Source organism: Dipodomys merriami, unplaced genomic scaffold, assembly GCF_024711535.1.
Source record: "Dipodomys merriami isolate MVZ:Mamm:240054 unplaced genomic scaffold, mDipMer1.0.p SCAF_6, whole genome shotgun sequence".
Classification (NCBI taxonomy): Eukaryota; Metazoa; Chordata; class Mammalia; order Rodentia; family Heteromyidae; genus Dipodomys; species Dipodomys merriami.
This window is the reverse complement of record NW_027206179.1, coordinates 1,625,000-1,637,868: the sequence shown is the minus strand read 5'-3', so window position 1 is coordinate 1,637,868 and position 12,869 is coordinate 1,625,000. Positions and strand designations below refer to the sequence as shown.

At 56.6% G+C, this 12,869-nt stretch overlaps 1 protein-coding gene across 1 annotated transcript; it reads right to left on the bottom strand.

Moving 5' to 3' along the window:
* Positions 1-324: 324 nt before the first annotated feature.
* Positions 325-12,080, bottom strand: S1pr2 (sphingosine-1-phosphate receptor 2). The gene is made up of 2 exons (XM_070002305.1): positions 11,965-12,080; positions 325-2,955 (listed from the first exon to the last, which is right to left on the bottom strand). Exon 2 carries the CDS (start codon positions 2,915-2,917, stop codon positions 1,859-1,861), a length of 1,059 nt encoding a protein of 352 aa, XP_069858406.1. The 5' UTR covers positions 2,918-2,955; positions 11,965-12,080; the 3' UTR covers positions 325-1,858.
* Positions 12,081-12,869: the final 789 nt, after the last annotated feature.

The following is a 12,869-nucleotide window of genomic DNA, read 5'->3' as shown; positions in this document are numbered from 1 at the left end:
AATAATAATAATAATAGTAATAAGTAAAGCTGGGCCAGGCACTGGCCCAGTCATCCTAGCTACTCAGGAGGCTGTGAGATCTGAGGATCGCGGTTCAAAGCCAGCCCAGGCAGGAAAGTCCATGAGACTCTTATCTCCAATAAACCACCAGAAAACTGGAAGTGGCGCTGTGGCTCAAGTGGTAGAGCGCTGGCCTTGAGCTGCAGAGCTGAGGGACAGCGCCCAGGCCCTGAGTTCAAGCCCCACGACCAAACAAAAACAAAACAAAGCTAAATAAATAAAGCCGGGGGTGTCTAAGCACCCCAAAAGACACAACCACTACCAGAAAGAGAAAAACGGAACCGTTTATTAGGCCGGCTCTGGGTCTCCAAGGTGGGGCTGAGGGGTGACATCGGGAAGCTGTTTGAGGGGAGCTGAGCTCCCAATTGGCTCCTTGCACCCCCAAAGCCCCCCCCTCCCCAGCCTTTGCATTCACAAGAAGTTACTCAGCGTGGACACACACACACACACATAGAGACACGGAACATCGAGGGGGTGGGGAGGGCAGGAAGAGGGAGAGCAGCACACACCGCACACAGACACATAAATAGTTTGTACCGTAATTGCCCTACAATTTATCCACAAGATGTTTTGCAAAGTCTTTTTGTTTTTTTTTTTAAATTGTGCCAGTCCTGGGGCTTGAACTCAGGTCCTGAGCGCTCTCCCTGAGCTTTTGTACTCAAAGCTAGCGCACTACCACTGGAGCCACAACTCTATTTCTGGCTTTTATGTTTGTTCTGCTAGTTCTTTAAAGGTAAGTCTTATGGACTTTCCTGCCCAGGCTGGCTTTGAACCTGGATCCTCAGACCTCAGCCTCCCGAATGGCTGGGATTCCAGGTGTGAGGCACGGTGGTGGGTGCAGGCTTGCAGAGTCTTTGTGGGGGAACAAAAGGCCCATGTCCTTGTGCACCCCTCTCCCATGCTGTGTTTTAAAACAGCCTACAGGGTGGCTCGGTGGGTCCGAGGCTTCTCTGCTTGCGGGACCCTCCGCTGGGGAGGAAAGTATAAAAATGGGACTTATTGCGCGAGCTGCTGCTACATCGCCCCCCCCAGAACATTCTCAAGTATTTCCTCGCTCTAAGAGGCCCAAAGCCTTTCCCCAAGCAGGTTTTTCCAGTCTTTGGCAATTCCTCTGCACCCCAATAGTGCAATTGTCTGGTCTGAGAATGGGGAATGGGGCTCAGTCACCCCCCAAGCGCCACCCCCCCCATGATTGGCATCGGAGAGGGAAGGGGAGGAGGAGGCTGGCAAGGAGGAGGAGACCGGGCAGACAGAGGATCCGGGCTCAGGAAGCAAGAAAGCAGCTCCCTACGCCCCTGCCTCAGGTGATTCAGAGACATTTCTAGAAGGGAGCTGGGGGCGGGGTGGACGGTCAGGCAGGAAGATGGTGAAATCCTTTTTTTTTTTTTAATCAGTGGGGAACTATTTCTGCTTAGCCCTCGTCACCCTAGACTTGGCTAAGTGCTCTACCGCTTCGAGCCACAGCGCCACGTCTCGCTCTTTGGTGGTTCATTGGAGTTAGATTCAGAGTCTCACAAACTCCGATCGTCAGCCCTCCTGAGTAGCCGGGATTACAGGCGTGAGCACCGACACCCAGCATCACCTGGTCATTTTGAGTCTCACACGGTCTCGTCCTTGCCTTGGGACTGGCCGGTGGCTTCCAAAAGTCGCCCCAGGCTGTGAACGAGTGATGTTCCTTCTCACCCAGTTCTGCAGAATTGGGGGGGAGGGGGCTTCTGGCTGGACAGCCCCCCCACACACACACCTCGTTCCCCGGAATAGGCGTGTTGGTGGTGACCCGCTGTGGCCTGAACATCGGTCAGACCACAGTGTTGCTTTCGAAGAACGTGGGGGACGTGGGCGCGTGCATTGCTCTCTCCAGAGAGCTGGAGCTGCGTAAGGGAAGCAGGCGATGGCCCGGGGTGCCCCCTCGCCGTCCTGTGACCCCCGTGGCCCGACGCCAGCACTGGAAGGGACGCAGCACCTCCCGCCGAAGATCCCGGCTGCGCCAGGTATAGATGACAGGGTTGAGCAGGGAGTTGAGGGTGGCGAAGGCGAAGAAATAGTGGGCTTTGTAGAGGACGGGACAGGCGCGCACGGGGCAGGCATAATCCAAAAGGAGGATACTAAAGGCGGGCAGCCAGCAGACAATGAACACTCCCAGCACGATGGTGACCGTCTTGAGCAAAGCCAGGGTCTGAGGACCAGCCACGTCCGCGTGGCTGGAGCGGACCATGCAATAGATGCGAATGTACAAGGCCACGATGGCCAGCAAGATCACGGAGAAGATCGTGACCACGCACAGCACGTAGGGCTTGGCGTAGAGGGGCAGCACCGTGGAACAGGCCTCCAGGCGCCCCAGGCAGTTCCAGCCGAGGATGGGCAAGCCCCCCAGGATGAGCGAGATGAGCCACGACGCCCCGATGAGCAACAGCATCCGGCAGTTCTTGTCGCTGCCGTACACCTTGACCTTGGCGATGGCCACGTGTCGTTCGATGGCGATCGCCAGCAGGCTGAAGACGGACGCCGACAGTGTGATGAAAGCAGAGCCCTCCCGGGCGAACCACTGGACGGGCGTCAGCCACAGGGTGACGGGACCCGAGAGCAAGGTGTTAGCCACAAACGCCACCCCGGCCAGGAGATCGGAGGCGGCCAGATTCCCCAGGAACAAATACATGGCCGAATGGAACTTGCTGTTGCGAGCCACGGCGATAAGGACCAACAGATTCTCCACCACGATGGCGCAGCAGAGGACGATGATGAAGGCGGAGGCTACCTGGCGGGACGGCGTCTCCTGCGTGTCCAGCGTCTCTTTGGTGTAGTTGTAATGGTCCACCACTTTGTTGGGATTGAGGTATTCAGAATAGTAGCTGCCCATGGTCTCAGTGGCCGGCTGGGGCCATGAGGCTGTTAGAACTGCCAGACAGGACAGACAGACAGATAATAGGTTAGAACTATGACTGCAGCGTTGGGACTGTTTTCTTTTTGTCAGTCAAGGGGCTTTAACTCGGGGCCTGGGCGCTGTCCCTCAGCTCTTCAGCTCAAGGCCAGCGCTCTACCACTTGAGCCACAGCGCCACTTCCAGTTTTCTGGTGATTCATTGGACATAAGAGTTTCACAGCTTTTCCTGCCCCAGCTGGCTTTAAACCCTGATCCTCAGATCTCAGCCTCCTTAGCATGTAGGATTACAGGCCTGAGCCACTGGTGCCTGGCTGTTTTGTTGTTTTTTCTTGCTGATCCTGGGGCTTGAACTCAGGGCCTGGGTGCTGTCTCTGAGCCTCCTTATGCTCAAGACTAGTGCTCTACCGCTTGAGCCACAGCACCACTTCTGGTTTTTTGAGTAGTTGATTGGAAAACGAGTCTCACGGGTCGGGTGCTGCTTGTTCACGCCTGTAATCCTAGCTATTCAGGAGGCTGAGATCTGAGGATCACAGTTCAAAGCCAGCCCCAGGCAGGAAAGTCCGTGAGACTCTTATCTCCAATAAACCAGTAGAAAACCAGAAGTGGTGCTGTGGCTCAAGCGGTAGAGCACCAGCCTGGAGCTGAAGAGCACAGGGAACAGGGACAGCACCCAGGCCCAGAGTTCAAGCCCTACAACCGACCAAAAAAAAAAAAAGTCTCACGGAGACTTTTCTGCCCAGGCTGGCATTGAATCATGATTGTCAGATCTCAGCCTCTTGAGTAGCTAGGATTACAGGCGTGAGCCACCAGCGCCCTGCTGGGGTAAGATGCCAATCATGGATGGTAGAGGTTTCAGTTCCAGCTCTGTGACTCATTGGCTGTGAAATCAGATGTACCCTCGCCCCCACTTTACAAATGGGGTAACCCAAAAGGTCAATTCACTTTAAAATGTATTTATTTTTTCCTGTCGGTCGTGGGATTTGAACTCTGGGCTTGGGCACTGTCCCTGCACTCTTCAGCTCAAGGTGAGCGCTCTGCCGCTTGAGCCACAGCACCACTTCCGGTTTCTAGTGGTTTTTATTGGAGATAAGAGTCTCACGGATGCCCAGGCTGGCTTTGAGAGCCTCGATCCTCAGATCTCAGCCTCCTGAGTAGCTAGGATTACAGACATGTGTACCAGCACCCGGCTACACATTTCCTCTTCCTCCTGGAGTCTTCGAGCTAGCTAGCTAGAGGCAGGGCTACTGGTTCCACAAGTTGCAAGAAATCCTGAGCCATGTCACCTTTCAAAGCAGCAGATACGAAGCTGGGCATGGTAGCACCCGCCTGTCTCCTCAGCACCCAGGGACATCAAGGCGAGGGATCGCGAGTGCTTGGCTGGTTGGGGCTACAGAGAATTGCAGGTCAGCCTAGGCTATGTAGCATGGGGAGACCTTGTCTCAAAACCACAAAATAAATTTAAAAATAATAATTGCCGGGCACGGGTGGCTCACGCCTGTAATCCCAGCTACTCAGAAGGCTGAGATCTGAGGATTGAAGCTCAAGGCCAGCCCCAGCAGGAAAGTCCTTGGAGACTCATCTCCAAGGAACCACCAGAAAACTGGAAGTGGTGCTGTGGCTCAAGTGGTAGAGCATTCACCTTGAGCTAAAGAGCTGAGGGTCAGCGCCCAGGCCCAGAGTTCAAGACCCACGACCGACAAAGAAAATAAATAAAAAATAATTATAACCAAGAGAAGTCAGTATTTCTTTCAAATAAAATGAGAGATATACTTTGGATTTGAAAATCTGATTCCCTGGGGCTGGGAAGGTGGCTCAGTGGTAGAGCACTTGCCTTGCATGCTCGAGGCCCTGGGTTCGATTCCTCAGCACCACATAAGAAAAAAGCCGGAAGTGGTGCTGTGACTCAAGTGGTAGAGTGCTAGCCTTGAGCTGAAGAGCTGAGGGACAGCGCCCAGGCCCCACGACCAGACCCAAAAGAAAAAAAAAAAGAAAATCTGATTCCCCCCATTCTCTCTCGATGTGGTAGTGGGACTTGAACTCAGTACTTCACAATCATAAACTCTATCACTTAAATTATGACCCCTAGTCCTTTTTTGTTTAGTTTTTTTTTCCCCTCCCCCCAGTCATGGGGCCTGACCTCTGGGCCTGGGCGCTGTCCCTCAGCTCTTCAACTCAAGGCAAGTGCTCTACCCCTTGAGCCACAGCGCCACTTCCGGTTTTCTGGTGGTTTATTGGAGATAAGAGCCTCACGGACTTTCCTACCCAGGCTGGCTTTGAACCGTGATCCTCAGATCTCAGCCTCCTGAGTAGCTAGGTTGCAGGCGTGAGCCACTGGTGCCGGGCCTCTGTTCTTGAACACGCAGAGCCTAGGGCTGCGTGCCACCTGCTGACCTGAGCCTGGCAGATCCCTGCCGCCGATAGCGCCCTATCCTGCTCATTACCACCCACTGCCCTGATTCCAGGCTGCGTCTAACCCTTAAGGCCATGGGTGCTCCCCAGATAAGGACTTGGGGAGACACCAAGGCGGCCCTGCGGTTCAGGCATTTCAGAGTCTCACTGTCTACAAGCATACAAGCCTGCGGGCCAATGCAAAGTAAAGGCTGTCCCTCTCCGAGTCTGACCAGCCAGGCAATGCCCAGCACATTCTGCTGCTTTGCCTCCATCGATGATGGGAAATCCCTAATCCTGGGGATTTGAACTCAGGGCTTCTCCTTTGCTAGGCAGACATTCTTTATCACTGGAGGAGCCATACCCCCAGTCCTGTAGGTATTTTTGGATAATAGTCCATGTTTCTTTTTTACCTGATCTAGTCTGATCCTTAATCCTATTTTATTTATTGTGGTTGTGGGGCTTGAACTCTGGGCCTGGGCACTGTCCCTCAGCTCTTCAGCTCAAGGCGAGCGCTCTACCACTTGAGCCACACCACTACTTCTGGCTTTTTCTGCTTATGTGGTGCTGAGGAATGGAACCCAGGGCCTCAGGCATGCAAGGCAAGCGTTCTACCACTAAGCCACCTTCCCAGCCCCTGTTTTCATTTTTTTAAATGTGTGAAGCCAGGTTGGTAGCACATACCTGGAAGCACTTAGTAGCATGTGTGAGCGGCTGAGGTAGAAGAATTCAAGACCAGCCTGGGCAGCACAGCAAAACCCATTTCCAAAATAAAATAGAGGGTTAGAGGTGTGATTCAAGTGGTAGCTCCTCAGCCAATCAGTGAAAACATCAGATCAAGAGTTCAAATCCCTGTCCCAGACCAAAAGGAAAAAAAAAAACAAAAATAGTATAAAGTTTAAAAAAAAAAAAAAAAAAAAGCAGCCGGGCACCAGTGGCTCACGCCTGTCATCCTAGCTACTCAGGAAGCTGAGATCTGAGGATCATGGTTCAAAGCCAGCCCGGGCAGGAAAGTCCCCATGAAACTCTTATCTTCCATGAACCACCAGAAAGCTGTAAGTTGAGCTATGATTTAGTGTTAGGCCACTAGCCTTGAGTGAAAAAGCTTAGCGAAAGCACCCAGGCCCTGATTTCTAGCCCCATGACTGACAAAACAAAAAAAAAAAGTCTCAGACTTCCTTGCCCAGGCTGGCCTCGGACTACAATCCTCAGAACTCAGCCTCCTGAATGGCTAGAATTAGTGGCCTTGCGCCAGCCATGCTGACGGAGCCAACTAAAGTAATTGTCCACAGGTGGCTTCCATGAGCACCAGCCAGCTCTGCCCTGGGCCAGAGTACCAGGGGGGTCGGGGGGGAGAGTGGGAAGGACACTGAGTACGGTTGCTGGCACCCCCTTCCTAGCAAGGATGAAATCCAGATGCGTAAGACCCCTTTGCAACAAACAGGGTGGAGACCGGTCATATCCGGTGTGGAGAAGGCAGGCTGGGAGGAGGGGGGTGGCGGGGGTCACCCGAGACCCCTCTGGGAGGTCCTGGCAGTGGAAGATGGAACAGCTGCTCAATCATGTGAGCGTCACTGAGGGGGCGGCATTGGGCTCAGCATGGAGGGGGGAGAGGCCTGAGTCACCCCCTTTTCTCAAGGAAAACTGAGCCTTTGGAGGGGATGGTTGTGGGGGGGGAGAAGGCCTGTGTGGGCAGGAAGAAAGAAAAACTCACAACAGGGCCAGTTTGGGGGTGCAGAAGAGGGGGGGTGTTTAGAGGAAGGAGGAAACATCAGCCTTTAGCTAAATGGAGGAAAATGGGGTGTGTGTGTGTGTGTGTGTGTGTGTGTGTGTGTGTGTGTGTGTGTGTGTGTGTGTGTGTGTGTGTGTGTGTGTGTGTGTGTGTGTGTGTGTGTGTGTGTGTGTGTGTGTGTGTGTGTGTGTGTAGGGGGGGTGATTACAGCCAAAAACCCCGCCCCTGTCCCTGGAAACAAGCCCGGGGCCACTTGACAGTTCCAAAAAAAAAAAAAAAAAGGCTGGTTAGGCCGGTTTCTAGTGAGCCCTAGAAATAGTGGGGGGCTTCCAGGGTCTCCCAGCCATCATCTCACTTCCCGGATGCGTGGTCCCCCCTACAGGAGTGGCAGCTGCTCCCCCCCCCTCCAGGCGAAGGGACATCCGTCCTAGTTTTGGAAAACAGAGAAGAGCTTGTACGTGTCCTTGGGGACAGCTGCCCCGCCCAGATCTCCAAACAGAGGTCCCCTTGTTCCCCTCACCGGACAGGGCCCCCGGGCACCCAGGCCCTCCGCAACCCATCTCAGGCTGGCTTGGCCCAGTTGACCGGCCTTACCAGAACCAAGCCGTGGGGACGGACACACACACCACACACACACACACACACACACACACCACACACACACCACACACACACACACGGACACACACACACACACACAAACACACACACACCACACACACACACACACACACCACACACACACACACACACCACACACACACACACACACACCACACACACACACACACACACACACACACACACACACACACACACACACACACACACACACCCTTCCAAACAGCCTGATTGGCCTATTTTTCAATCCCAGGCACTAAACCATTTTCTTATTGGTCAGAGCGGTCCATCCTCAGCCTCTGATTGTCCACTCTATGGTTAGTCTGGCCATGAGGGAGTTTAGAGCTCCTAGAACTAAGATAGAAGTTTAACGGTGTGGATGTTTCCCGGCTGGACCATCTCAACCCTAGCCTGACCATTGGGTCACCCCCCCCTCCCCATCAGAGGCCTCCCCCGAGCTGCTGCTGGGGACCTGAGGCCTCCCTCCTGGAGTTGATAACTGAGAATCAAGGCTCTCCATTGCATGCCTGTTTCCCCCAAGAAAGCAAGCAAGCCTGGGGACGTCCCACAGCCCTTCCCTCTGCGGCTCACATGGGGGCTGCAGAGAAAGATTTATGGCTATTTCCTGTATGCTGCCCTGTGCACCCTAGAGACTAAGCCAGAAAAGTCCATCTTCTTCCCTGGGGAAGATTGTGGGTGCTGAGCTTCCTTCCTATTTTCTGCAGACCCAGGGAGCTAAGATGTCTGAAAGAAAAGGGCAGATCTCTGTTAGAGGAGAAACTGAGGCCTGCACTATCTCTTCATCACATCATCCCCAACTAGAACATTACTTATGAAGGCAGGAGCTTGGACAGGTTGAAGTTTTCCCAGCAGGGGCCCCTGTGGCTCACGCCTGTCATCCTAGCTACTCGGGAGGCTGAGATCTGAGGATCAAGCTTCAAAGCCAGCCTGGGCAGAAAAGGCTATGAGACTCTTATCTCCAATACTCAGAAAAAGCGGGAAATGGCACTGTGGCTCAAGTGGTAGAGCACTAGCCTTGAGTACAAAGAGGCTCAAGGACAGTGCCCAGGCTCTGAGTTCAAGCCCCAGGACTTGGGGTGGGGAGAGGGGGAGTTTTCCCAAGAGAAAACTGGGCCCTGGGCCCTAGAAGCTGGAGAAGAGCACAGATGCCTGGCTGTCTAAAAACGCACATACTGTGGTTCACCTCCACCAGGGTGCTCTGAGCCCCTGTGCTCAGACACAATGCCCCCCTCCCCAAGCTCCCAAGATTCCATTGCCGGTACTGAGAGAGGTAATGGCCAGGCTTCCAAAGGAACAAAGAGAAAGTGACAGGCCGGGCGCTGGTGGCTCACGCCTGTAATCCTAGCTACTCAGGAGGCTGAGATCTGAGGATCGCGGTTCAAAGCCAGCCCGGGCAGGAGAGACCGCGAGACTCCTATCTCCAATAAACCACCAGAAAACCGGAAGTGGTGCTGTAGCTCAAGTGGTAGAGCGCTCGCCTTGAGCTGAAGAGCTAAGGGACAACGCCCAAGCCCAGAGTTCAAACCCCACGACCGACAAAAAAAAAAAAAAAAAAAAAAGAGAAAGTGACAGGAGGGAAGGGAAGAGAAATACACCCAAACTTGACTGGTTGAAGATTAGGAGAGCCATCCTACATCCCTACCTTCTCATTCTTTTGGTCCCTCCCCCCCCACACACACACACATTTTGTCATTCTTCATCAAGCAGTTGGGGGGGGGGGGATTTCTACTCAAGCAAGACATCCTTCTAAGCTGGGCACCAATGGCTCACGCTTACCATCCTAGCTACTCTGGAGGTTGGAGATCTGAGGATTGTGGTTCCAAGCCTGCCTGGTTAGGAAAGTCCATGAGACTCTTATCTCCAATGAACCACCAAGAAACAGGATGTGGCCCTGTGGCTCCAAGTGGTAGCAAAAAAGAGCTCAGGGACAGCACCCAGGCCCTGAGTTCAAGACCCACAACCATCACCACCACCAACAACAAAAAGCCTCCTATGGATTCCTACTTCCTACAGTTCCTGTGCCTTAGTTCCTGGCACAGGGGCTCAGCCCACCCCTCCCACAGCCACCCCAGGGAGGTACCATTCTAATCTCACTCGTTTTCTATGGACCACTTAAATCCCAGCCTCAAGGCTCTTGCTTGTGTTCCCCTGAATATCTTTAGATGACTGTCTTTTTCACTTGTTAGGTTTCTATTTACTTGTTAACTTTTTCCCCTGACCTTTAGTCTCAGAAAAAAGTAGCAGCAGCCTTCAATTCCAAGAAGAATCTAAGCAAACCTTAGATTCTAATTAGACCTCAGATTCACAGTTGTTGGCTGGTTTTTGTTGTTGTTGTTTGCCAGTCCTGGGGCTTGAACTCAGGGCCTGGGCACCTCCCTGAGCTTCTTTTGCTCAAGGTTAGCACTCTACTATTGAGCCACAAGGCTACTTCTGTTTTGTGTGTGTGTAGGGGCGGGAGGGGGGGGGAGCTGAGGAATCGAACCCAGGGCTTCATGCATGTTAAGCAAGCACTCTACCACTAAGCCACATCCCCAGCCCTGGGGTTTTTGTTTTGCCAGTCTTGGGGCTTGAACTCAGGGCCTGGGCACTTCCCTGAGCTTCTTTTGCTCAAGGCTAGCGCTCTACCACTTGAGCCACAGCGCCACTTCCATCTTTTTCTGAGTAGTTTCTTGGAGATAAGCGTCTCACAGACTTTCCTGCCCAGGCTGGCATCGAACTTTGATCCTCAGCTCTCAGTCTCCTAAGTAGCTAGGATGACAGACGTGAACCACCAGTGCCCGGCTAGATGGGCAGTTTGAAAGTAAGATGATGTCGGCATCACTTCCTCTCCTAGGGGGAAAATGTTTTATTTTTCGCTGTTCCTTTTCTCCCTGGCTTCACTACGGAGAAGTTATAACTTCAACGCCCCTCCAAGGATGCCTGGAGCCAAAAAAGATGAAACTCCGGAAACGTGGGGTGGGGGAAGGATAGGGAAGGAAGGAGGGAGGGAGGGAGGGAGGGAGGGGACAGATGGACGAATGGTTGAGTGAAAGAATGAATGAGTGAGGGAATGGATGAATGGAACTGGAAGGCCCAGGCCCCAAAGTACTACAGCCCCGCCCTCCCCCACCACAGAGAGGATGGGAGACGCAGCTGTGGTCCCCTGGATGGCCTGCCCCCCCCCACATCCCACCAGGCCGAAGCCCAGCGTCTCCATGGAGACGGCGGCCGGCCCCGCCCCGCCCCGCCCCTGCGCTCCCGGCCTCCTTATCTGGCCTAGGAATGCGCGGTATCCACTCTCCAAGGCCCGAGCGCGCGCGCGTGCGCTGGGGCGGCGCCTCCTGCCCCGCTCCCCGCGCCCCCCACCCCATCACCAAGCCACGGGGTGTGGGACACCCCCCTCCCCGGCCCTGACACCTCCCAAGTGGGGGGGTGGGCGACTCTTCCAGATCTCTCTTCAAGATCCCGCTTCTAGATTCCTGGGGAGATGGAGCAGGAGGAGTGGGGGGGGTCCCCCAACCGTACCCACCCCTCCCCAAGGGGGGAGGGGCACCCGCGTGGGCTCCGCGAGTGCCACCCGGGGGCGTCTGACCAGGACAGCGTCGGGGGAGGCAGGGAGTGGAAATCCCCGGCTGAGTCAGCCGCCCCCCCCGCGGGGCCTGAGGGTCCGGGGCTCCAGGCTGTCCACGCCACGCGCGGCTCCACCCACGGCCCCATCGCTCGGCCCGCGGGCAGGCAGGAGCCACGCAGTCCATCTCCCTCTCCTTCCAGGACCAAGCCACGCCCCCCTCTCCCTCCACGAAGGGACCGGAGGCAGACAGACAGCTCGGGGAAACTGAGGCACGGGGCGAGCGGCGCCGGCGATCAGCGACCGCCCTCGCTCCCCACCCCCCTGGAGTCCGGGCCATCACTCCGGCTCAGCCAGACACAGCCCGAAAGCGCGGGGTCCGGGGGGGTACAGCCAGGCGGTACCCGCCCCCCACGATCCCCGCACAACCTCCCCGAATCCTGGGCCCAGCGAAGCCCCGGCCCGGCCCGGCGACGCCGCCAGCCCGCAGCGCGCGGATTCCGCCTTCCCTTCGGCGCCAACTTCCTGCCCCGCGGGAAGGCGGGGAGCGCGGGCGGGGGGTTCGCGGGCCGCGTCCTGGGGGGGCCCGGGGCGCGTGCGCGCGGGGGGCGCCCGCGGAGGGGGTGCGGAGCCCCCCGGCCGGGCCCTGCACGCCGCCCACCGCGCGGGGGGGACCCGGGGCCCCGACCCGCCGCCGCTCCGAGCGCGCGCTCACCTGGCGGAGCCGGCCCCGGTCCCTGCCCGGCCGCAGCGGCCTCGGCGTCGGCGTCCCCGGGCGGCCGCGGCTGGGGCTGCTGGCCCGGGCTCCGCGGCGTCCCCTCCCGGGCTCGGGGACCCGGGACGGGGAAGGGGGCGGGGAGAGCCGCGCCTGCCCCCTGCCCCGCCCTCGTCTCCGCCCCTTTCCGGCGGCGGCGGCTGCAATGAATTCCAGATGTGGCCGCCGTGGGGAGGGAGGAGGAGGAGGAGGGAGGGAGGGAGGGAGAGGGAGGAGGAGGGAGGGGGAGGGGCAGAAATCCCGCCCAGCCCCTTTGTCCGCCCGCCCCGCCCCTCCCAGCCCCTCCCCGTGAGAACCGACCGGCGTGTGACGTCACACGCGCGCCCATGACGTCACTGCCCGTTTTCCCCCCCTCAAAAAAAAAATACCCAAACAGCAGCCAGCTCCCAAAGCCCCTGGAAATGGAGGCCGGGTCCGCCCGTCGGCCAAAGCCCGGGCCCGGTCTGCGCATGTCACCCAGAGCACGGACCCCCCCCCACCCCCCTTCAGATCTCAGGAGGCTGGCTTTGTTTTTCCTTGGAAAACTCTTCAGGTGAGGCCACAGTCCATCCCGATTTCCCTGGGCCACGAGCCAGTGGTGGGGGTGTGGGAGCGGGCGGGGGGACGACGCCTCATTACCGCGCACCCCCCACCCCGGCTCACATCCAGCTTTGCCTGGGCTTTGGTGAGCGCCCGCCCCGAGGCAGAGAGGCCCCGCCCCCGCTGCGGGAGCCACGCCCCTTTGATTGGCCACGCCCCTCGATTGGCCACGCCCCGCGAGCCAGCCCCGCCTCCAGCCCACCTTGGTAGGGCGCTTGTGGGTACCTGTCCCGAGCCAGCAATAAATTAATGGGGGCCGCTCCACA

Excerpts from the sequence above, each read along its gene's own strand:
- S1pr2 (XM_070002305.1), bottom strand. The coding sequence starts at position 2,917 with ATGGGCAGCTACTATTCTGAATACCTCAATCCCAACAAAGTGGTGGAC.